General features: G+C 38.4%; 1 protein-coding gene across 1 annotated transcript in view; it reads left to right on the top strand.

Annotated features, from left to right (window-relative positions):
- LOC148424050 (amine oxidase [flavin-containing]-like) overlaps positions 1-23626 on the top strand; it is a 30198-nt gene extending 6572 nt beyond the window's left edge. Inside the window, exons 2-15 of the mRNA XM_088415905.1 lie at positions 5487-5581; positions 5876-6013; positions 12993-13097; positions 13182-13273; positions 13504-13645; positions 14636-14785; positions 15160-15319; positions 15404-15500; positions 15761-15814; positions 15901-15958; positions 17582-17679; positions 17752-17863; positions 20543-20605; positions 20689-23626. Of these exons, the coding sequence (XP_088272031.1) occupies positions 5487-5581; positions 5876-6013; positions 12993-13097; positions 13182-13273; positions 13504-13645; positions 14636-14785; positions 15160-15319; positions 15404-15500; positions 15761-15814; positions 15901-15958; positions 17582-17679; positions 17752-17863; positions 20543-20605; positions 20689-20844 (1520 nt within the window). The 3' untranslated portion in view covers positions 20845-23626. The remainder of the gene's footprint in view (positions 1-5486; positions 5582-5875; positions 6014-12992; positions 13098-13181; positions 13274-13503; positions 13646-14635; positions 14786-15159; positions 15320-15403; positions 15501-15760; positions 15815-15900; positions 15959-17581; positions 17680-17751; positions 17864-20542; positions 20606-20688) is intronic.
- Positions 23627-26379: the final 2753 nt, after the last annotated feature.

The raw sequence follows: 26379 nt of genomic DNA, 5'->3' as shown, positions 1-26379 counted from the left end.
CACTTCAGAGTAATTGTACTTTATATATGTGTACAGTATATGGTTTGTGATAGCGGCACCTTAACGTTTGGACACAAAACATTTGGCATGTTTCATACTTGTGTGTGTTTCCTTCTGCTTGAATAATGATAATACTCATTGCTTTGGATGTGTAACTAAAGGTCAGATGGTAGTTGGATAAGATTGATTTGATGTCATGACATTGTAAAGGAATATCACATAAAAATATGCCACAGGGAAGTGATCGATTCAGATTCATATGTTGTAATGATTTAGTCAGATTCTTATGTTGTGATGTGATGTATTAACCAGCAGAATATAACGGTCTTTTCTTGCGTCCGTTAAAATACTTATTTGTACAAGCCAGTGAGCCGACAGTCAGCATCAACATTGAAGGGCATGAAACTCAGGGGGAATTGTAATTAGACCATGTGGATCAATACAGTGCCTCTCACTATCGTGATTGAAGAGGCTCACTTGGTACTTTTCTTCAAGTGGATTGTTTATGTTTGCTTCCCGGGAAGATAAACACATGCCTTTTTTTTTTCAAGAAAAGTCACATATAGTTTTTTATTGTCATTTGTTAGAGTTAAGCAGCTGTTTAAACTTTATTTGCCTTGTTTTCAAGCATAGCTTAACACAATGGCTCTTTGTTTGTAGACAACGCAGGTGCGCTTCAGAATGTTGGACATTCTGGCGGACATAGTGCATTTTCCTTGACGTCCCCAGTGCACTTGACAGTTTGGTGGCGAAAGTCAAAGACAAAAAAAAATCTGCCTGTAAGAAAAAAAATCTGAAGATAGGCATTTTAATCGTTTAATGTAAATTGATATTTGGGTTTGCCTGATTTGACGTCGTTTTACTTCAGTAGAAGAACAAAGAACAGAACAGGAAGAAACAAACAGGAAGTGCATTTTGTTGAAGCTGTCTTGTGTGTCCATACACAACTACACAAACAGTGGGAGACATTTGATACTGCCAAGTGACTGTCTCAACCATTAGGAGCGCCGCGGTTTCCCAGGCAACAGCATGTCGCTGTTTTTTTTCCCCAGTGCTGAGCATGAAAAGGTGTATATGTGTGTGGTTGCGAGCTGGGTTTACACATGCTTACTATAAATGTAGTGTACGCACGACTCAGTCATCTACATGAGCAATTGAAAATGATTGCAATACAGTAGCACGTATAATATTATACCTGGCAAGAATGACTGTAAGAAATTTTAGACAATATCATTATATAAACAAAATAATTACAAACAGATGCAATGACTGGAATATGATCAATGGCAAACTTCTTTTAAGAGGCTATTCCAGGATAGTCAAGCAAATCCAAATAATGCCTATTTCCAGGTTTAGTCCTAAAACACTCATGACAACACCACCTTCTGAAATTGGCAACAGTGCTTTATACTAATGAAATCGACAAACACAGCACAAAGTCCCTCAAAGTACTCCAAAAAGGGCGGGTTCTCTGAACTGCTGTTTGGAGTGTTGGCATAAACAACAGTCGGGACCCATCCTCCCCACCCAAACTCGGAGGGAACTTATCCTCTCGTCCACCTCCTCACTGTGGGCAACTCCAGAGTAGAAGAGTTTCCCACACCTCTCGAGAGGACTGGTACCTAGCTAGTTTAGACCGATTACTGTATCTAGTCAGTACTTTTTTGCCTCTTAAACCAGCTCAGGCTCCTAACCAGCTAGATGACATTCTATGTCCCTTTGAGTTAGCTTCTGTAGGCGGGGATTGGACTGCCAAGGTCTGGTTGCTTGGCTGCTGCCCACAGGTGGTGAGCCAATAGAAAGCGTGAGCCTACCAGGGGAGTAAAGCCCCAGACAAGTTAACTCTTGAGATCAATGGAACACGCAAACCAGCCGGCTCATGGAGAGGCACCACGTACAAAACTGAAAAATTATTCTTTCTTGTCCCGGAGCGTTCTCGTCTGATTACACCCTATGCATAGTTTGCATTTAGATGCTGTCAAGCATGATCACCTCATTCTCAAGTCATCAGATCACACCCACAAACGTCAGATGCCTGAGTTTGTTTGTGTTGCAACCAGGTCTATTGCGTTGTTTCACAGACTTTTTGATAAGCCTACCCAAACAAAAGGATGTAGCCAGAAATTTTTCTTTGGGGTGGCGATGGTGACAAAACATCTCACTGCTATGATCGTGCATGCATGCATGTATGCATCATCCTTTATAATGCCACGTACAATTAGGGTGTGGGCCACACATTGTGAGCATGCGCTATGCCAGGGGTGGCCAAGTTCGGTCCTCAAGAGCCACAATCCAGACTGTTTTCAATGTATCTCTTCAACCAACACACCTGAGTCAAATCAGCGTCGTTATCAGGATTGTGCAAAGCATGTTGATGAGCTAATCATTTGAATCAGGTGTGTTAGTTGAAGAGACACAATGAAAACAGGCTGGATTGTGGCTCTTGAGGACCGAACTTGGCCACCCCTGCTCTATGCCAAAGATGAAAGCTTTTGTGATCATTTCCACCTTTTTGTCCTGGATTCTGTGCCATTTGTCTCAACAATAGCTTTTGCATCATACTTGCTCTCAGTAATTTTGTTGATGGGGATGTAAAGAAAGAATAATATGATCTTTGTAATCAAATCAAACAAGCTTTCTTATCAAAGAAAAATCCAAACAGAAGGCTAGTTTTTCTTGTTCTGTCTGATGGCTGCAGGCAAAAACAAGCGATGCACAGATGCTCTTTGTTTCCAAAGACAGACAATGACCTTTCCCAGCCCAGTGCAGGTAATAGCATCACTTTAATAGTGTCGTGGATTTGCGAGGACCACTGTATCCACGTCTAATTTGTTCTTGAAAGCTTAGACGGGCTGAGTGTGTATTTGTAAGAAGGGCCGCTCGTTGGTTTAATGCAGCCCAAGCTTTGCTTAAAGTAGTATAAACCTTTCCAGACTCAGCGTGGCTTTGTGGGATTTGAAAGCAGCAGGAAGGCTGTAAGTGAATTCAGGCCAAAGGCTGGGTAAACATTGTCGAGATAACTTCTTTTCATTTTGACTCTTTTGATAAGTCGGGACAAATCAGGACCAATGATTTATTTTTAAAGTATGGTTTCCTAACTAAAGTACAAAGTCATTAGAATACAATAATAGTTTGTTTTTGTCCCTTCAATTTTGATCTTTGTGTCCTCAAATGTCACTGTTTTTAAAGGTTTCTAGGACCAAACTCTAAAAAATTCAAGTCTACCGTAAAATTTTCCAATGGGAAATCATAGAACAGCCAGTAGCTTTGATTAGTGCATCTGCCTACGCGGTTGGGGGTTTGAATCTCAGTTTAACCATAACACCATTGACAATATTTTCATCAAAATGAGTAGATGAAATAGTAGAATTAGAAATCTGTCCAGTGTCCACCAATGTCCACCAATGGCCATTACACCATTTTGTTCACCAAATGTACCGTATTTTCCGCACTATAAGGCACACTGGAGTATAAGAAGCACCCTCAATTAGTGACATATTTTAAAACTTTTTCCATATATAAGGCGCACAGGATTATAAGGCGCACCCTCAATTAATAACATATTTTAAAACTTTTTCAATCACAATATAGTAATACTCAAAGTAATAACAATAACTCAAATAATAACTCTAAACTCTCAATAGCATAATAACTCAATGTCAATATGACCAACCTTGTTCAACTGTGAACACACAAAAGAAACATTTAAAGCTTACTTTATCAGTTCATTCTCCATCTACGAATCCCTATCTCAATATTGATCCATATATAAGGCGCACCTGATTATAAGGCGCAACTTCAGCTTTTTAAAAAAATTAAGGCTTTTAGGTGCGCCTTATAGTGCGGAAAATGCAGTTGTTAACATCTGTGGAAATATAAATACAGCAAAGCAGTAGTACTGAAACTGGACTGGAGAAGACATACTGCATGGTGACACTAATGTCATATTATTATAAATGCAAGTCTGCTCAATTTAAGTAATCTTTTCCTTTCATAACAGCGCTTTTTGAGGTGACTCAAAATGTCCCATTCAATATGCAAATAAAAAAGTCATCTTCCCTCGAGATACTCCAGCCTCTGCTTAATCACTCAGGCAATGAGCTCTTCATATTCAAATAAACTTGCAAGAGTTTGTGTTCTTTCAGTTAAGATTATGCAAAATATATTTTCCTCCACTGTGTGCTGATTGCTAAGTTTGATCTAGTCTTTCTTTTATTTTGTACATTTCTGGTTTATTCTCTCATATTCCTTTTAACTGCCATCTAGGTTTGCAAATAGAAAAATCCCTGCAAATATATAATCCTCCACATGACCTTTTATTACGCTACACAATTTTATAACACTACACGTCGGTGCACAGACTCGCTATATATTTTCTGTACATTCGCCTTTGGGAGTTCTGCTCCTATTTCAAAAAAACCAGCTACAACACTGATGACAGTATGCACTGGAAACAAATCAAAGAAATAGGCTTCTCATCTGACATTGTCCAGTACCACCCAGCCAAACCCTCTTTGTGTATATGTACATGCATGTGTGCGTGTTTTCCCACGCCCGAGTTCCTTCTGACTGAGCTCATAGTGAAAAAGGCTGCAACATTCTGTGAACCCCACCCCCTTTCCTCCCATCACATGATCACCCGCTGTCTGAGTCGCGGAGTGTTTCTCGTGTTCTTCTCTAAGGTTACGACAGGTCAACACATTGGAAGTTGAACATGAGTCAGTTAATCATACTGCTTTTAATCCTATATTTATGGCAGCAATAAAAGAGATTGAGGTGAATGTGAAAACAAGAAAGAAAGGACAAAGTGCAAGAAATGAGCTGATTGGTTGGGCACAAGGGGAAAAGGGTGAGGCTGACAAAGCTTGAGAAGTATATTAAGCAGATATGAGAGTTTAGAAGGAAAAAAGATAGAATATCCATCAAGCTACTCAAGATTGAAATGGAAATTGGAGCAAATTTGTATTTGTTCATCCACGTGTTTAACGTGTTTTCATCCATATGCGGGGTGATGTTACAAAATAGGACGGTACTATTTTTTTATTCTGGTCAAAGACCACTCAAAAATATTGTATTGCATAGCGTGACCAAATTCATTGAACAGATGAGTCGTGAATGGTCGTTCCTCGAGAACCTGAAAAATTGTGATGCCACTTTCAATTTCACAGCAAGTGGAAGAATGGCTTCCCCATGGGTAGAGTTTGCTGCCTAAATTCATATTCCACAAATGCAATATTACCCAGAATGTCTATTTTAGACTACTGAGGGTGCATGGAACAGCTTATTGTAAAATATGACCCCCCCCTTGACAAAAGTGAAATAAATGGTACCGTAACACAATCGTTTGTCTTAAAAGAGTGATAATAGTTTGTTATTGCAAATCTGCAATGCCTCCCCGGAATGAGTTAAAGGCAACGATTAGCCAGAAATCTAAGCAAATGGCAGACTGCATTGTGGCTGAAAAGGTAATTGTTTCTATTTTTTAGGGTTGAGTGCCGCCAAGCTGTTGCTCGAGAGCGGACTGAGCCCTGTGGTCTTGGAAGCCCGCGACAGAGTTGGCGGTCGAACATTTACTGTGCGGGTAAGAACCGGAGGTTATGAAATACGATTAGTCTTAAGATTTGGTTTCTAACATGAAATACTTCCATCAATTGCCAAAATGTTTTTTGTTAAACCTAATGCGTATACAGTATTTAGATTCGGAGAGTTCATTTGCCTCGAATTTCTCCATAACATTGATTTGTTCTGTCTATGAAAAGTTTAGCTCAGCAGCATTAAAGCAACAAGCAACTCTTATGGAAATAATTAGACTGGAAATGCACCAGAAAAAGTCAATATTACATAAAAAATGTACTTATATTTTATGTCTTGTCAGAATAAAGAGACCAAATGGGTGGATCTTGGCGGGGCTTATGTCGGTCCGACACAGAACCGTATCCTCCGATTGGCTAAGCAGTACGGCGTCAAGACGTACAAAGTCAACGAGGAGGAGCAACTGTTGCATTATGTCAATGTGAGTGTTCAATCATTATTTCTACATGGCTTTCCTGGGAATAAGCGTAGTAGTTTACATTGCTGGATGGATGAATGAATGAAACAATGTGCAAGTCAAATTCCGCAGTCAAGCATTTTGGGACAAAATCTGAATCTGGCCAGTTATCAACAAGGCATACCATTGTCCTGGCTTTCGCACCGCACCCAGAATATTTTATCAATAAATCAAAGTGTAAATACAATTGAAGGACTCTAGAAGAGGCTGAGCGTTATCGTACAAAAGTTTCATGTATGTAGCAGAAAGGACCTCGGAGGAGCGAGGCTGTTACTGATCAGAAACAGACTCCCTTTTTTTCTGACTTTAAGCAACAGTGTGAGTCCGCTGTAACCCAAGAGCAAATGCAAGGACTGTTCAGATAAATGGAAGCCCCTTTCACTCTGGCATCACAAAGGCAACAATAGATTTAGACCTATGTCCCTTTCAGACAGAGTTTGCCGTAGTGAAATGTCTCTGTTTCTAAATCTGTTCACACTGACATGGCGGCCTGTCTCATTTACACATTTGTGTGCTGAAAATATGCTTTCAACATAACAGCGCAGGGATAGTAAGCCTCAGAGTGGAATTCCACATTCTGGTCACAGCTGGCAATGGCCCATGTCTCCTACACATGGAGCCGTTTCACACCGGTAATCTAATTGGGTTTTTTTGTTCTTGACTTTTCCTGGCTCCATGTCCTCCGTGCAAGGGACTGGCAAGTGGCAAATGGAGTCATCCGGGGATTTTGCCCACTTTTGCATAATAGAAGCCAAGTGCTGCCAGCTGCAACCAGTGTGAAGAACCAAGAGTCACTATCCAAATCTCCCTTGTGTTTAAGTGGTTAACTTTAGAACCAGACATTAAAAAAGCCAGGGAGAAAAAACAGCGATTCAAACTCAAAATTTTAGATCTGTTAGGCCAGTGCAACACAATTATTTTTTGCAAAGCCCTCCGAAGCAAAGAAAACATTTGCGCCCCGCCACTCACTGTGTTGGCTGTAAAGTAGATCATCATCTATGAAATTTGTGAATGTATACCTAAAATTGTCTCCTTTTTAGTCTTGATAAAAGAAAAAAGTCCTTTAGACCAACTTACAGCAAATGTTAACTTTAACTTTTAGAGGTGTTTATACAAGGCACAGCTTATTTTGAGTCTGAAAAAATAAATCAATGTGTATCAGTGTCTGAAATATAAAAATATATACAGTATATGAACAACTGAACCATGCTGAAAAAAAAAATAATAATAAAGGTAAATATGATCTGGAACCTGAAGAAAAAGGTATAAAACATTGTGCTAATTTTATTCTAAAACACAGACGTGCTAACCACTAAATCCACAGTGATGCCCTTTTGCCTAAATGTATGTATATTATACACACTATATGAAGATCATTTCTGGTATTAGTAGATATAGCAGCTTCAGGAAGTAAGGGAATAAAGGAAGTAGCCACTCTTTTAGAAAGACTTTCTTAAAAGATTTTGCATAAGCACCAAGCAAACACTCCCTCCATGGCCTTCCCATCGGCAGCCATCTTCTCAACCCGTCTTCTGCAGTATGCTAGTGATGCTAATCTTAGCCTCGGGCCTATAATGCAGTTATTTTTTCATTGTTTCTAAAAGGATTGCTGAAAGCACTCAAACAAGAGAGATGTCATTTTTCTTTGCTTTTCTCCGTATCGTTAGCACTGGGTGCACCGTCGTCTTTAACTCTGTTTTCTTCCTCAACATGATTCGATTTTGTGCTGCTGCCATGTTTCAAGCCTTGTTCTAAATCACATGACTGGCTCCAGCATGCGTGTCTTATCTGGACGTAGGCTATGTTGGTCAATTCAGTGTATCATAATGTCAGAGAAAAACTTTGAGCATTTAGCCATGTACACCACCAACTAAACTCAATATGATATTATTGTTAGTATCAACATGCTATATTGACGTTAGCCACTGTGCAAAGCTGCCTCCTGTAATGACTATCACAGTCGGATCCATTTGGAGCTTCCTGGCTGGTTTCCATGACAGTGGGCCTCATCTAAAGCTCAGTGCTAAGTCTGACAGTATGTTGTGTTGCAATTGTGCAAGCGTAGCAGGAATAGTCATGTTGTAGGTTCATAGTGGGAACAGAATTCTAATAATACCTTATTGTTGGTTTTTATCTTAGTATTTTTTCAGTTACCATGCTAGTTTTTGATTGTTCCGCATGTGAACATTATAACGTGTGTTTTGTAAGTCACACATAATTGTTGCACTTTCAATGTTATCGCATATTGGAATATAAGTATTATTGTACTGTAACTTGCAAAGATTTTGACATTAATATGTATCTGTAAGTAGATTGAAAATAATCTCTTTACCGGTAAGTTAAATGGTCTACAAATGTGTTCTGACTTTTTTTTAATAAGATAAAATATTAATGTCAATCTATTTTAACAAACAATTACAGCAGTAGTAGTATAAATAGTATTTGTGTTCATTTCCCATTCTCATACAGTAAATGTATTCCTAACTGTTAAGATTTTTTTTCAGAAATACATAGCGTCTAGTTTTTGCTTATTGTTCTCTCTTTCAAATGTCTTTTTATTGTTGTTACAAAACCTCAATGACACAAATGTAACAGGATCATGTACAAATAACAGATTTCCATGTGTGTTAACAAAAAACCCAATTCCCTAGACAGCAACATTTATTCACACAATAATACTGTACTACACTCCACACAGGGTTTGTGACATAAAGTACATAAATAAACAAGATAAACATACATCTAGTTTTTGCTTATTTTTGTTTGATGGACACAATACACAAATGCATTCTGTTTTGCCTAGGCTTGAAATACCAAATATTAATTAATCAGATAGGCGAAGTAGTCCCTCACAACTCATATTTAATGGAAATTCACCTACAGTAAAAAAGCTCCCCTTTTAAATAAAACATTAACTCAATATACAACATAATAATGCGCCAGATCTTCCAGTAACGTTTTTTGTCATGAGTGATCATAACCTCTATTGTAAAAATACAATAGACATTTTATCCCCTCTTATATTTTTGTACTGTAAATATCTTTATTGTTATTCTTCATTTATATAGCCGATTTATTCCAAAAGACATGCCTTTTTAAAGGCAGTAGCATTCTTTCAGAGCTGCCAGTGACCTGGAAGGCAATTATTGCTTTAGATGGGTGGTGGAAAGTCAGTGGACTAATAGCCATTGTGTAATCAGGGGCTAGCCTTGCTAGCGAGGCTGCATTGCTAATCAGCTTTTCCTTGGCAGATTGTAATCCAAAAAGGCCAGTGCTTGCTATCTTTATCAGCAGGCTTCTGAGGCCTGCAGCTGTCAGCGCTGCAATCTTTCATGTCACCCATTGGCCAGAAGACTTTTTATTAGGCATTTTATCACCTTATTATAGTTTTACAGTAGGCTCGATTGCTCATACAATATCAGATGGTTCCATTGCACCAAACACTGGATAATTAAGTGCCAGTCTCCATTTTATTGCCATATTGTTTGTGCTCCTCAATTTCTTCTCCATACACTATCCATACGAAATGTTAAGATTAAGCAGGGAGGCCGTTTACAATCTGCAATAATAGGAATACAGACACTACATCGTAGTGCAATCACAAATTAAAATGTACTACAATTATAATCTATGTTAAAGATGCTATTCGTACAGACACATTATTATCCTCTTTGATATTGTGCAAGGTGCTCATTAACAACATAACCAATGGTGGAGAATTGATATTATCCATATTGTGGAGCACTTTGAGTTTGATTTTTATGCAAGAAAAGAATATTGAGTGAAGAATACGGAATAAAATCCACACAGACAAACGCAATATTGTGGAGCATTCACATGTCACAGTGTATTTGCATGGCAGATAATCATAATCCGTCTCATTGAAATGCTCCCTTTGTTAGATTAGAGAATAGAAAAAAGAGGGAAAAAGTGCTCATTACCGACGATAGACAGTATTAGTGGTTATTGAAACCTTGACTTTTAAAAACCACGGTAAACCATCAATAAGCACATGCCAAGGTATGAAGTATTAACATATTTACTGAGCATAGATTTCTAAGAGGTAAACGGTCTAGAAATTAGGCTATGGAAAAATATGGACTGTTAAAATTATAAATGTGTTGGAACCCTGTGATTGACCCTTTTAGACAATCAGTATTGTGAATATGATCGTCTTTAGTGGCAAACAGCATTCTGAGATAGTTACCTTAGCGCCACCTACAGGACGCCGGCAATATGCCCTGTCATATTTTCAGATGAGGAAAAGGCAATTGGCTGCTGCTCTCTGATGTAGAAGCAGATGCTTGTGTGCATCCTCTGCCCATCCTCCTCACATACCCGCCTTTCCTGTGTATTCGCTTGACCGCCATTGCCATGGAAACGCTGATGAACTGTCTCTATGGCAGCAGACATTTCTAACATTCTAACAAATAGCAGGAGCACCTTTTTGACATGTGTCATATTTGTGTGCTGTCAAATTTCTATCTTGAGATGGTATTAAAACAGTGCGTTCGGAACGGGTGGCAATTTTGCCACTTGATAATGACGAGAAAGGACATCGCTGTTGCTCAGAGCTCATATAACGACCAATCAGCTATCCTGATTTCCTAGTAACGACCAATCAGCTATCCTGATTTCCTAGTTTGATTATGTTATGTTTGCAAGCTGAGCCCAGATTAACTGTGATGTTCTTATCAGTCGACTGCAAGTTGCAAAATGGCTGCCTCATAGATGGTTAAAATTGGGTGAATTTTGCTTAATTTACATTCCACATACTCAATATTAATCAGAATACAGTGTTTAGACAAACAGTGCTGTATGCAACACATTATTGTAAGCAAAATTGTTGGGGTGACTTCCCTTTTCAGTAGTGAGTATTCATATACAGGTAATATCTTTTAATTTTTAATAAATTGGTAAACAATTATTTTTCCACATTGTCACTGAGGCTGGAATGTAAATGTGGAAAAGGGAAACATGAATGCTTTCAAGATGCACCTCCTTTGTTTTAGATTTAAAAATGTTTGAGAGCAATAAAAGAGATACATTTGAAGGTATATGGTTTTGCTTTACATGGGGAACTAATGTCGCATATGAACAGTTGAAAAGCTTTCCCTTGAATGAACTTTTCCGAGTTAGCTTCTTATCTAACATGTCTGTTGAGAAACAATCTAAAGTCCAGCCAATGACAATAGCACAATTGTGATCTGAGTCATAAAGTAAAAATTACTGCTAAATGAAAGAAAACGTGTTTTTGCGCCCATCTAAATGTGCCGTCATTTATTATTCATTATACATTTAAAATATAGGTAGGTATCAATCAATCAATCAAATTTTATTTATATAGCCCTAAATCACCGAAGTCTCAAAGGGCTTCACAGAATGAAAAGAGGTCGTACAGAGACATCTTTTCAGTATAGGGTACACAACAGCATCCCCTGTCAAAGCTCCCAGAAGGGGAAGGAAAAACTCAAAAACCCCAAATTTGGGGAAAATCAGAAACCTCCAGAAGGGACCACAGGTGGGAGGAGCCCCCTTCCAGGCCCACAGGTTGAAGTGGATGCTGCATGTACCAGACACAGAAACGACATAAATTACAGAAAACATATTGTTTTCTGTAGTATAATATATAGGTATTTTATATAGGTATTTTATATAGTATTTTATATAGGTATAAAAGTAGGCATGCTGTGCCAGACATTGTGTAGTGTTATTTCACCGATGTAATGTCATTATTCACATACTTTTGGACACCTATGTACATATCTGGGTTATTCTACGACCTGAGATCAATATTGGGATCATCACTTTTCAAAAAAGGATTTCTTTTTTTTTCTTACTTCTTCTTTTTCTTCTTTTATTTTGTAGTTTTAAGAAACCATCATGTAATTCCAAACATCTATTATGTTCTGGGTATGTTCTGCGGTGGTATCAGAGTTTTCTGTTCCTTTCATCTTCTGGACTTGTTGATTGGGCTTTGCTCATATTTTCTGGTCCGCTTGTTTCAGTGTTTTGTTAGTTTGAATATGTCCACCTGTCCTCGTCAACCTGATCTTTTGTGTCAGCCAATCAGCTCCCTGAACCAATTGTATCTTGTTCAGATGTTCAACGTTTTCTCATCAGTTTGAAGTGTAATTACATTTTGTATATTTGAGCGTAATGTTCTTTTTTGTCAAATATTATGCATTTAAAAAGAATCAAATGCATTTTAGCTCCTAATTTAATGGCAAATACAACACAACCATGTTTGGATAAGACATTTTTAATCTGACTGATTCCAAGATTGTAACAGCTATGAATCTCACCTCTCATCAGCGCAATTTTAATGCACCAGCTAAATCATAGCACCTTTTAAAAGAAAGTTTGCGGCCAGATTAACAGAGAATGGGAAAATAAACATGCTTGCATCCTGTACTATATTTATATTTAACCCACCAACACCCATACGTATGTAGCAATATTTGAAAACAAATATTTGTTGTATGGTCCATTGATAACTTGGCCCGTTGAAAAAGGAAAGGAAATAGATACAATACAACTCACGTAAAGATAAAATTCTGCGTTTATGGCTTATGACCTTAAAACCTCCACTGTCATAGTTTGCATAATATATGTGTGTTCGTGCATGCTTGCTTGCTTGCAGGTGTGTGTGTGTGTGTGTGTGTGTGTGTGTGTTGTGCGTGTGCGCCATTCAGACAATCAATGATAAAACCAGTCTATCGTGTCAAACAGCACTTATGTCCACAGGCAAAGGGAGTGCAATAATCCACTCCTTGTCCAAAGGTGGAGTTCAATTGAGTTCAAGGTTATTGGCACAAGTAAACTCCATACGCAAACAAACGCATGCTCCCAAATGCAAACCATGACCAAAAATGTCACTGAAATGTAGCATGAAACGGTACGAGAATAGATACGAACATAAACTGTCCGTTTTCTCCATCAGGGAAAGTCTCACACCTTCAAAGGCTCCTTCCCGCCCACATGGAACCCAATCATCATATTGGACTTCAACAATCTATTCAGGACCTTAGACGAGATGGGCAAGGAGGTAAACACTGGGTGCACTCGCATTGGCCTCCAAGTGATTCTATTCAATATTCAATTTTGAGCGATTGCTCTTGTTTGCTGTCAGATCCCCAGAGAAGCCCCCTGGAAAGCCCCCCATGCTGAAGAGTGGGACCAGATGAGCATGCAACAGCTCATAGAAAAAATCTGCTGGACCAGGTAACATTTCAATTGGTTACCTTTGTATTTTAAGTCTGCATGTAGACTGTAGGGACATTTTATTTGAATGTTTATTTAGGTTAAAAATAACATTAGAACTTTGGGGTTTGGGTTTTCATTTGGAGTGGATGTCGCAAAAAAGGTCAAAAAGTCAAGAGCAGCGACAGATTAGACATGTGCAAATTCAACACTCAGATTTAACACGAAGTGGCCCTACCTTATGTTTGAAGTGCCGCCCGCCGTTTCGCCACGTTATTTGTCAACGTGAACGTGACCTCCGAACCCCACGAGGTGTCGGCCCTCTGGTTCCTGTGGTACATCAAGCAGACGGGAGGAACAATGAGGATCTTTTCCACCACCAATGGAGGACAGGTATGACAAATGCCTTACAAATAGGCACACTATAAATTAGCCAATGAGATTATTATGAATGAGCGCTGTGGAAAAAACGCAGTCAATGTTTATCAGGGTTTTTTGAAGAACATGATGGGATTTAATTTTATTTCCTTATTTTCTGCCCAGAAAATATACTTTATAGATATTACACTGAGCTGATCGACTTGACTGTGATTGGACGATATTTGGCATTTTTTGCAAAATCGGTGATGGACTATGATGTCATAATTTTTTGCAATTACATCATTGATTAAGTCCGCAAATTTAATTTTACAGTCTACACAATCGCGTGTACCCTTTTTATCCTGTTTATTTTTGAGCTTGCCAATATTCTGCTGCAACTTTATGGTCCCTTTTTTTGTAGTACTTTCACTTCATTAATTACCCTTAATTTTCAGTGATTATAAGTTTTATATTATTGTATTTGTAAATGTTTTTCCGGACAACATTACACCTTTTAATTTGCGGTAGCATTAGTTCCTTAGTTGTGATATTTGGTGCTGTAAACTAACTGAATTAGAATTAAGTCTTCTAATGACAGTCAGGTGTTGCATCTGTTCCTTTGTCTGAAGTTGTTACCAGTTACCAGAATGAACTTTCAACTTAATATTTGGAGAGTTCTTGAACAGTGATTGAAACAGTTTTAAAATAAAGCACTTTTGCCATGGTTTAACAATCCTTGCTTGGTCCCAAAGTGGCAGAGATTATTTTTCTGTTTTTGTGGGGGGATAAATCATACATAAGTATACCCAGTAAATATACATTATTTTCAAACTCGCTGATTAATGATTGTTATCAGCCCCAAAGGTCCTGATCATGTAAACTGTAGAATCTAATACTATAGTACTGTATACTGGATTGATTTATTTGTGATCAAATTTGACTTCCCTCTTTTTATTCTCAAAAGATTCCAATGTTATTCACACACGAAAGCCCCTATATGATGGCTCTCTCCATCGTCTTTAGGAACGAAAGTTTGTGGGCGGATCGGGTCAAATCAGCGATTGCATGGCCAAAGAGTTGGGCGATCGGGTCAAGCTGCAATCTCCCGTCTACAGGATTGACCAGAGTGGCGAGCTAGTACTTGTGGAGACGACCAGTAAACAGACCTACATGGTAACCGACCTCTTCCACAGAACATCGTATGGTGGCAAAACGCTGCCCTTCCTCAGTCAACAATTCTAAGTCATTTGGGCAAGCAATTGAGAAAACACTGTGTATGGCTTGATTGACTACTAACCTCCGCCACAGTTTGAATTTGTGATGTCTCAATCAAAGTGATATTACGTCAAGATAAATTCTGCCAAAGTTAGACAGATTCTGAGCTATAATTTCCAAATTAATAGGTAAACTCTGCCCAATGACATCGTCCATACGTGCAGAAAGAGCAATAGCTACACTATGTGTCTTTGCTGTCCTGTCACATAGAAATCAGGTCTGCACTACTGTTGCCCCTTGCTGATATCTTTTTTTTTTTGCGACTTCCTCAGGCCAAGTATGTGATTTTGGCCACCCCTCCTGTTCTCAACCTAAAGATGCACTTTAACCCCGAGCTGCCCCCACTGAGGAACCAGCTAATCACTCGTGTCCCTATGGGCTCAGTCATCAAGTGCATGGTGTACTACAAAGAAAACTTCTGGAGGAAAAAAGGTAACTGAGTCAAGGGGAGGGAACTTGTCATTTGCTTTGTTTTCCTTTTTTTCTCGATCTATTACGGAGGTTTGATTTCTTCAGGTTTATGTGGCAGCATGGTGATCGAGGAGGAAGGGGCACCCATTGGCCTGACACTGGATGACACAAAGCCTGATGGCAGCGTTCCAGCCATTATGGGGTGAATAGAAGCATTCAGATTAATCAAAAATAATAATGAAATGATCATTAAAAAGGACTACAATGTAGCTTCCAGACTAGACCTACAATTCAGGATTAAGGCAAAAATTGACGAGTAGAAGCCGCTAGAGCAGCGCACAGTAAATGTGTACAGAATACACAGGCATAACGCAGATACCATTTTGTGCCATGTAACAATATATTCATACACCACTGTAAAACTAATTCATTCTAGATATATATTTTTTCCCCCTCCGGTAGATTTATCCTGGCCCGCAAATGCAGAAGATTTTGCGGGCTCACCAAAGAAGAGAGGTATAGTCAAAAAACAAAAACAAAAAAATCAAACAAACATGTATAACACTTTCACTTGCATGACGAAAGCGTTGTCTTGTGTTTAGGTTCAAAAGGATCTGTGAGAGTTTCTCCAGAGTGATGGGCACTGAGGAAGCTCTGCATGTGAGTTTAGAATTTTGTCAAAAATTAGGATTTACGGTCTATGGCAGATGTCAGCAACCTTTAATTTTCAAAGAGACATTTTGACTATCTGCCTTTGGGATGAAGAAAAAACACACGGGGCCACACAAATGTTTTGACATCTAAAATGACATCTAAACAATGCGTACAATAAAATTATAATAAAGTGTATTTTAAGTAACTCTCCTATTAAAGAAATAAAGATAAAACTTGGAGAGTTCTTGAATATAATATACAAACCAAAAATGCCATCCATTTTGTTATCATTTTATTGCATCTGGATCATGCAATCAGCAGTTCTCTTGAATTAAGCCCTATTTCTCTTCATGTGAAATGCATATTTGCAAAATAGCCAATTTAAATATTTACAATGTCAGTCAAAGGTGTGGAAGGACTTTCAAATCCTAAGGCCCTCAAACACATTAAACGTTCATTTAACCCTCGGGGGCTTGTGTAAAACATAGTACACGTTTTATTTTTCTTCGAAAAAATGTCACTGCTTTTGAGGTGCCATAACAAAACCATTTATGAATATATTTTGCCTTTCAACCACTCAAAAAGCTCAGTGTCATCACATATCAAGTTAAAAAAAAAAAGAGTAACGGATATCCCTTTTATGGACAGCAATAGCAGAATTTTGCTAATAGAAAATCTAACGATGTTGTACTTATATATATAAAAACTAAATATTTGTGGATCATTTTATATGACATAGAGCATTGAATATGTCAATAATTCATTGCAACATAATTGGTATATGCATGCCCACTTTTTGACAAGGACAGTTTATCACTCAACACGACACATCACCATGTTTGGACAAAAAATGCCTCTGCTTTTGAGGTGTCATAACAAAGGCACTTGTGAATTTTTTTTTTCCAACTGCTCAAAATGTTCAGTGGCATCAGACCTATCTATACATATCTAGATAAAAAAAAAAAAAAAACACATAGCCCCCTTCATCAACAAAAATAGCATATTTATGCTAATAGCAAAACTAACTGTTGTGTATATACATATGTAAATAAAATATATTTGGATCATTTCATATGACATAGTTCGAGCATTGAATATGTCAATAAGTCATAACAACAGAAGTTGTTTATACATGCTCAGTTTTGACAGTGTCAAAATTCAAAGTTTTATAAGCCCTGCAGACTAGTGTATGAGCTGAAAACATCCACATTCAATAACATTCATTTCTTTTGAATTTTGGCTTCCTTTTGACATTCCACCTGAAATTTCAGCTCTGTAGTGTTTTTTTTCAATGTTTTATCTTCGATGAAACACAAAAAAAGTCCAAAAAATGTCACCAAAAAAAAACACGTTGTGAAGATGTACAGCTGTGAACTAAAAGTCATTCCAGTCATGAAACAAAAGCCGCATCATAAAGATGATTGAGAGAATACCAAGCTTGATTATTACAAAGCAACACATTACTCTCATTTAAATTTTAGATGAAGTACTCACTATGTTCCAAAGTCTACTAAATCACACAAAGCACACTTATCGGCAGTGCGCAGTCTTAAAAATGAGACTGAAGATGTAATTTAGCACCCACTATTCAGGAGCTCAGTAAACGGAACGCATTAATGTGTGCATCAGGCGATCCACTACGAGGAGAAGAACTGGTGTGAAGAGGAGTACTCGGGAGGATGCTACACCACCTATTTCCCTCCAGGCATCCTTACCCAGTTCGGAAGGTAAGTACGGTTGATAAACCAGATGTGTCCGTGATAAACAGCTATTAAAGCCTCCCAATCACTTCCTTACAGGGTGCTGAGAGAGCCGGTGGGCAGGTTGTACTTTGCAGGCACCGAAACCGCCACTGAGTGGAGCGGCTACATGGAAGGCGCTGTCCAGGCGGGAGAAAGGGCAGCCAGAGAGGTCAGACCACACACAAAATATCAGAAAAGCTGGAAATATATATGCTTGTTTTATACATATACATCTTGAGCTCAGTATCTGTGACCCGCTCTAGCAGAAAGGTCCGCAAGTCGATGGATAAACCTTCGCATGAATGATAAATAGAGATCATGTTAACAAAATGATCAATTATGAGATTTCTTCAAAAATACTCCCGTTTTGGTCTCTGTTTTCATTTGCCAGCAGCCAAAATTTCCATTGTGGTGGAAGTGTAATTTATGTGACCAGTACCTGGTAAGCTATCACAAATGCTTTATATAAATCAACACAGGAATTTATAAAAGTCAAAAAAATACAGCGTAGTTACCTTCCGGCACAAAATCACACAGAAGACTGACTTACATACAGCTGTGGTGTTTACAATATTACCGTCCTAGTATCCAGACAAATGTAATCCATCATCTGAAACAAATGATTCCTTTCTTAATGCACATATTAGTCCTAATTCTCAATGAGACCAAAAATATACTTGACAGAATCTCCTTTCTCCTGGCTACTGCTGAGCACCTGGTGCAATGCTAACATCATTAGCATCATGCGATAGCCTATATAACAAGATTGGCTGGCACTCCCTCGCTATCAGCGGGGATCATCTTGGCTTCGTTTGCCTGATTGGAAGACTCCTGCCATACCTTAATTCACTTTGATGCTGGAATACTGGAACCTGAAAGTCACTTGTGAACGCATCCCCGTCTCATGTGTCCCTCCAACATCCCATAAAAGAAACCTTTCAAGGTTAATACACAACATCCTTATAGTACTTAACAGACGTTGTTGAAATAGAATTCTCTTGCTCTGCAATTCTCTTTTTGATTGTCTTTTTGCCTCTTTAGTCATCGATACAAAATTCAAGCATGTGTTTTAATGTTTCTTGACACTGCTAGAACAGAGTGTCTCAGGTCATTCTTCTACAAATACTGTTTGCATTTCGAATGAACGCTTATCACATCAATACATTTGTGACACAAATAGTTTATTGTAAAAGGGAACAAACTGCCTTGGTGCATTGAAAATACCACATTTGATCAATATTGGTGGAGGGATAGAAGAGTACATACTGTAGCAGGAAAACGACCATGCAGTGAATGCCACATTTCAGAATTCATCTAATATTTTTGAGAAAAATGGTAGGAAATATTTGTTTTTATTTTTTAACTTGTCTTCCTTTGACCTTGTGCTAACCATATTGTCTAACTCTAGTTTATGTAGGTCGGTATAAAACCTTTCTAATTGAAGTACTGTATATTTACAAATATTACCGACATTATTTGTTAGGTGACATTATATTACCTTTATTACCATTATTTTACATAACGCTGCGTGACATTGCATCACATTACCTTATATTGTATTAACTTACATTACCTGAAATTGTTTCGTTACTTTTTGCTACTTGAAGTATTGTTCCATCCGGTTCAGTGGAAGAGTGGTTAGCACGTCTGTCTCACAGTTCAAAGTCCCGAGTTCAAATCCAGTTCGCTCTAACCTTCCTGTGTGGAGTTTGCAGGTTCTCCCCAAGCCCGTGTGGGTTCTATTTGGGCACTCCAGCTTCCTCTCACATTCCAAAAAACATGCATGGCAGGTGTATTGGACACTCTAAATTGTCCTTAGGTGTGATTGGGCGCGTAACTGGTTGCTCGTCGCCTACGGCCTAAAGACTGCTGGGATAGGCAGCAGCAAGCCTGCGACCCTATTGAGGATAAGCAACATCAGACAATGGATGGATGGATGGATGGATGGATGGAAGTATTGCTCCGTGACTTTACAACTCATTACATTAATCCCTCGTTTTTCATGGTTAAGTAGGGACCGAAACCCCCCACGATAAGTGAAAAAACGCAAAGTAACATTCCCCAGAATTTTTCACGCACGTGTAGCGGGTTCCTGAATTTTTCAAACGTGAAAAGTATTTATACTTTACATATTTAAGACAAATATTACTGCAGCACACTTATTTACTTAAATCTTATCCTATTAAAACTTATACAGTGACTGTACAGTACTGCTATCCCTTCTGTTTTCCATGTCTTGGCTGTATGTAGTTGGGGTCACGGTGAGCCACAGTTGCCCTACGAGTAGGCGTTAGATTGGCAAACTACATTGAAGCAAGTGGCTGACCAAACATGATTAAAAAGCAGAGTTAAAATAAAAATAGAATCCCAAAGCTTTCTTCCCACCTCTTGTGTGATCGGCTCAGCAAACTTCCTCTGCAATGGCAAATTAAAGAAAAAGTCATACTTTTCTCAGCTGACTGGCCAATCTGTCAATCAGCTCAAAGGGCACTCCTACAAGACACGTGATTGGCTCGTGGTGCAACAATCAACCAATGAGGACAGAAGTTGCAAACCACTCATTGGTGCCATCATCTTGTAGGAGTGCCTCTTGAAGTGATTGACAGATTGCCTGGCCAGTCGGTTGAGAACAGTACTACTAATGTTTTTTTTTGTTTTTTTTTTTTGTCATGAGTCAATCACACATGAGTGGCTGAAAGAGACTGGCAAGGAGGAAAGAAAGCTTTTTTTCTGTGACTATTATCATATACTATTATTTTAAATGAATAGAAGCAAAAGAAAAATAGGATACGTTTGTTGATGTTTTCAAGTATCCACTTCCCCTAAAACACGATTTCCTATGCTGCAGATTTTGTGCACGATGGGAAAAATCCACCGCAGCCAAATCTGGCAGCCGGAACCGGAGTCCGAGGTGAGCAGAGTCTTCTTGGATTTTTACAATACATGCTTTAAGTCGCATGTGACTAAAGCCCCGCCTCTTCTCCAATCCAACAGGACGTGCCGGCACTCCCCTTCATCACCACTTTCTGGGAACGTAACTTGCCTTCCGTCGGTGGCCTTGTCAAGTTTGCGAAAGTGTCGGGCTTTCTCTCTGCGGCCACCCTGGCTGGCGTGGTTGCCTACAAGAAGGGCCTCATCCCTCGGTGTTAGATTACCAGCGCTGCCGTCTCATCACCTCACTTGTGTTCTTACTTACTGAGCAAGACCTTTCCTTGTGGAAAGGAGTGTGCTGACTGTTCATTCTTAGCTACATTTTTTTTTAAATATTCATGTGACAACCTAAATAGCTAAGCTATGTGGATACCTCTTATCATGATAACATCCATCAATTTACACGCATTATACATTTTCATTAATCCATGACATTGCCAATTCTGTGACTGTTTTTTTTTTTTTTTTAAACAGGTTTTTTTAACAAATGTGTGTGTCTGAGCTATTGGTACACTTTTGGGCTTTGTGTGCGTCGTGTGTACACACCTGTGTGTATGTGTGTATGTGTGCAAAGTGTCTAATTACATTTGGTGATTTTAGGTGCTGATTTAATGTGATGATGCAGCAACTGTGCCATTGCAAATGGGGTGGGGGTTGCTATATCCTCATCAGAAATCTGTGTAGCCCTCAGTTAAGCACATCCAACATCATATTTGATAGTGTGAACATATATTGAAAAATTATTTTCTCAGGCCCTCTATGTATATGTCAAGCCACCCTTTTAAGCCCCGAAAAACAAAAATTCAGGAATCATCCCTGCAGATGGTCTCAGTGAAAATCAAAGCATAGTTCCCGTTGATTTCGTTACACTCTGTCAATTCATACGTATAAAACAATGCACTTTCGTCCATTCTTTTTCAGTAGGAATTGTTAACTTTTATTGGTACCTTAGCGTTAGCCTTGTTCATTTTTACCAAGAGGTAGGCTCAATTCTGACTCTGTCGCTGGCCAATTGTGGGTCTCATAGACAGTACAATTGACAAGAACTCTCTCATTCCTAAAACGTTAGTCCTCAATAAACCTCACATTCGTGTTTTGGGGAATGTGTGAGGAACCGTAAGACCTAAGATTCGACCACACCATAAGGTAACCATATTCCACTGTGTTGCTCAGCAAGTAAAAAAATGAATACATTTTTTGTTAAAACTCACCCCACAAATTTAGACTGGCCAATTAAAACACAGGATTAGCTCAAGGACCTAACCCTAAAAGACGCTACAGTACATCCCATACATACATGCATCATCTACATGGAATAACCTATGGTTATATATAGAGAAAAATGTAGATATGAATATGAATTTATTGCAGGGATTTATCGATGTAAAAATGATTTTTTTTGTTGAAGTGAGCATGACAGCTCATTATGGTTGCGCTTTCATTGATGTAATGCAATCATTTGAATGTATTTGCTGATCGCTAATTGTGAAAATGTGTATTCTCCTTCATAAGTGGTATATTTTCACAATCTTCATGCAAGCGCTTCTTATCGTGTCACGTGTCATGTCATTAAATCATGAATAGAATCTGACACATTTTAATCACAAATGTAAGTTGTTTTTCTACATGGTTTCTCTCGTCATAATTCCAAATTATGAATAAATGATGGGCTCTAGGCACTTTGATAAACAGTAATTACAAAAAATAAATATGTGCTGTATTGTACAACTAGTGTGTATGTGTGGAAGGGGGAGATTTGTTATTGTTCTTGTCCCAAAGATGTATATTTGTGAGTTGTCTGTCAAGTTGTTTGTGGTGCCTTTATGGGAAAATAGTGGTGTTATATTATTATTGTAATTATTTTCGGATTCTCTTAAGTGCCTGTGTGAGTGAAAATTCCAAACACTTTTTCTGCCCGCCTTCCCATCTGCCTACACTGGAGGTTAGAGATCTGATAAGGAGTCAACTAAATGAACCCTTGTTGCACATGAACTGCTTTAACCTTTGTGGGGTATTTTGTCCAATCCTTTGATATTGACATCATAGGGAAAGCAGGTACGAGAAGGTACTAGGGAGCGGGAATTTCAACCATAAAATGACAACATCTCAAAGTTCAAGAAGGCACAACCACTTTATTATCATACTACCAGGAGTGTGCTGAAAATGATGCAGAAGGAAATGATCCAAACATGGTCAAAATCCTGCTCAACGGTTAATCATGCTGCGCTCCCTTAATGTTCCAATTTACCAATTCCAACTAACAACCAAGAAAGATGTTTTTTTCATTTTAGGTGTTCGCTCCGAGGTCCAAAACACACTTGCAGTGAAAACACATTCCAATATAGAAGAACTCAGTGGATGTTTTATAAAATGTTATTAGCTTGTCCCTTTCACTCTGCTTTGGAAGTGACTTTTATGATGGTTTATTTGTTCGCCCTTATTGTCCTGTATAGTATGGTGCAAAAAGACAGTGTTTGTTATCCCCTATCACGCATCTCAAATAAATAACTCAGACCACACTCCCACCGTTTTGTAAAATGGTGCAATGTATTCCCCATTTTTTGATTGCCAATGTTGTGTTAATGTACCCTACAATTGACAACCTCTTCTGATATTATCAGACTGTTCATCTCCAGTGAGCCATCCCATGTACAGTGGGATCTACTAACTATTAATGAAAGAACAAAGTCCATCCATGAAAAGTGAAAATCTGGAATCAGTTGAACACTCCTTGAGATTTGATTGAAAGCATCACTGCCGTGAATGTTTTTCTCTATTAATCCCCTTAATAACAGTCTTTTAGATATACTGTACATGTTTGCTTTTTTTTAAGTGACATTTACAGAAAGAAAAAAGTGAAATAAAATCTGTTTTCCTGATTTTCCTGATGCAATCTTCCTTAATATTGAGGTTTGAAAATGACACTTGTTTAACCTGTCAAACATTCATGTATTTTTTTTCACTGAAAAAATAAACAGTAAATAAAGCATCTGAATTGAAACATTGAGTCTGTACATTACAATTACCAGTGCACGTTTAATTTATTTTTTTAAATTATTTCTTTACGCTAGCAAATTCAGCCTTGGCAGAGGGGAAAACAGCTCAAATATAATTTTTGGAGCTATATTAGAATTTTAATGTTTATTTTAGCTTTTTAAAAGTTTATTATACACATTGTACTATATTTTAATATGCCTAAACATACATACTGTACCTTTCCTTAGCCCTTAATCTCATTAGGGTCGCAGGCGTGCCGGAGCCTATTCCAGCTGTCTTCAGGCAATTGGGTGGGTACATCCTGAACTGGTTACCAGCCAATCGCATGACACTCAGAGATAAACAATTATTCACACTCACACGACATGTATATGTCATAAGGAACTCTTTCCTCGATCTATGGACTGAATTTCCAGGTGGAGTTATAAATTTGACCGCTAGAGGACAGTCGATGACCATTTAGAAAAGCGTACACGCTCTTTGTTGTTATTTTTAATCTATCTATCTATCTATCTATCTATCTATCTATCTATCTATCTATCTATCTATCTATCTATCTATCTATCTATCTATCTATCTATCTATCTATCTATCTATCTATACTGATGTAAATACAGTAATACATTGTTTATTGCTGTATATCCTCAAAATAACAGCAAAGAAGTGTTTGGGTCCTAAGCATGGGGCCTTCCTACGTGGAGTTTGAAAGTTCTCCCTGTGCTTTTGAGGACTTTCTCTGGATACTTGTCCACATTCCAAAAACATTGGCTTGGCTCGTTGAAGACTTAATTGTCCATAGGTGTCACTGATTTTTTTTTTTCTTACGCTATGTTTACCCCACAGACTTGCATATGTAAAATTAATCTATCCACTCAGATTTGTTTTAAATTATTATCTTATCCTCCTTTATTGTTTCCAATTTGTTGTGTTTGTAATTAGGCCAAATAACATTACATAATTTCTTTGGCACTACCTTGTCACACCATAAACATTTATAAACCTGCTTCTAATTAAATTTCACTGTTTCATGTGTTTCTGTTTCTGTGTCCAATGTATTTTTGACTGGCTGGTTGGCAGTCCTCAGTACATCCCGTCACCCAAAGTCCCAAAGTCAGGTGGGATGGGCTCCAACCGACTTTCTTATTCTTTAAAAAAAAAAAAAAAAAAAAACATACAACAGCACCTGCCTACCATAGAACCTTCCTACCAACAACAGTTATGTAAATGTACTGTACACCCTATGCCCACTAATTCCCTGAGCGCATTTCTGTTAATTCCCGTGGAAAGTGTCCGAGCATCATCCCTGCTGATCGCGTTTCCTCAGATCCTCTCTTATATTTGTCATAGTAGTGGTGACTGTAATGAGTATGCAGCAGCATTTGAAATGCAGAGGCTTTGCCACTTGACATATGGCACTTTAATTGCACTGATCACTGCCATCTTAACGCACACCACTTCCGGCCCGTTCAATCACAAATTGACATGGCGCACTTAGTCAGCGCCGCCACTTTCTAATGCACCGTGACATGTTCGGCTTGCTTGTTTGCTTTCATGCACACATACGAAATGTATCTAGTTTAAGACACACACACAATCACACTGGTCTCTCCTTGTTAGACTGCAGGCCTACTCCTACCCTCAGTACACGTTTCTGTGATATGAAATATGACATTGTCAATTTGTTTCCCAATCCATCAAAATGGGAATTGGATTCAGATACAGCAGCAGTACATGCTTGGAGGAGTGTGTGTGGTGGAATAGCAACAGCAGCATTCATCCGGGGTAAGTTGTTAACATTATACAATTTACCAAAGATAAATTTGAATGGAATGCATTCCTGTAGAACAAATTATATTTGTGGCCACACAATACGACCACATCCGGCGAACGTGTATGTATCATCACAACTAACTGATAATTCATGTCCAGCTTTACCAACCAAGCAAGCTTGTGCACCAGGTCTCTGCGACAACCACTGACCAATCTGTTGCTCTGGCTTCAGGTTTGGAACAAGACACTCAAAAAGCAGTCTCTACTGAAAAACCATTGACATGGTTGAACTTTAATCCAGCATTTGTGCGACCCTTACCATAAAGCAGACAACAAAAACGCCTTGCCACAGCATTTTGACTTGCGCATGCATTCATTATTATATATGTATTATATCTACTTTAACATTTATCCATCCATCTATTTTCTATATGCAGGAAGCGCACAGGAAGGCTTGAGCCAGCTGGAATTTAACTCGCGAACTGTGAGGCAGATGTGCGAACGTCTCTTCCATTGGGCATTTTAGATGTTGTTGCTGGTCACCTGTCATCATTGGTCCAAAAATTTATTTGAAAAATAAAAAGTTTCACCTTTGAAAACAATCATAATCAAACAGTATTATCTACAGCTTGATGTTAAAACAAAAAGCAAGCTAAACTTCACAGCCTTCACTTCAATTATCCACATTAAGTAGATGAGTGTAAAAGTCAAAATAAATTGCATGCACAAGCAATAATTAGCAATCATTATAAGTGACGGGTACATAAAAATCACACACAAACATTTGACCATGTGATCTGTCACATACACTACAAGTAAAAAGCAAGGTTTGGCTGATCTTAATTTACTAAATACTGTAATGCCTTTTTTACAGAATTCAAAAACCTCTACCTTGCATTTCCCAGCTAAGAGACAATCACAATGAATTGTCTCTTTGCGATGTTGCCAGTTGGTTACTTGAACGGAAAAGCATCACACATTTCTTTG

Source organism: Hippichthys cyanospilos, chromosome 5, assembly GCF_059441005.1.
Source record: "Hippichthys cyanospilos isolate Australia breed blue-spotted pipefish chromosome 5, RoL_Hcya_1.0, whole genome shotgun sequence".
Lineage (NCBI taxonomy): Eukaryota > Metazoa > Chordata > Actinopteri > Syngnathiformes > Syngnathidae > Hippichthys > Hippichthys cyanospilos.
The sequence above is the reverse complement of the archived record's forward strand: the minus strand, read 5'-3'. Positions and strand labels throughout refer to the sequence as shown.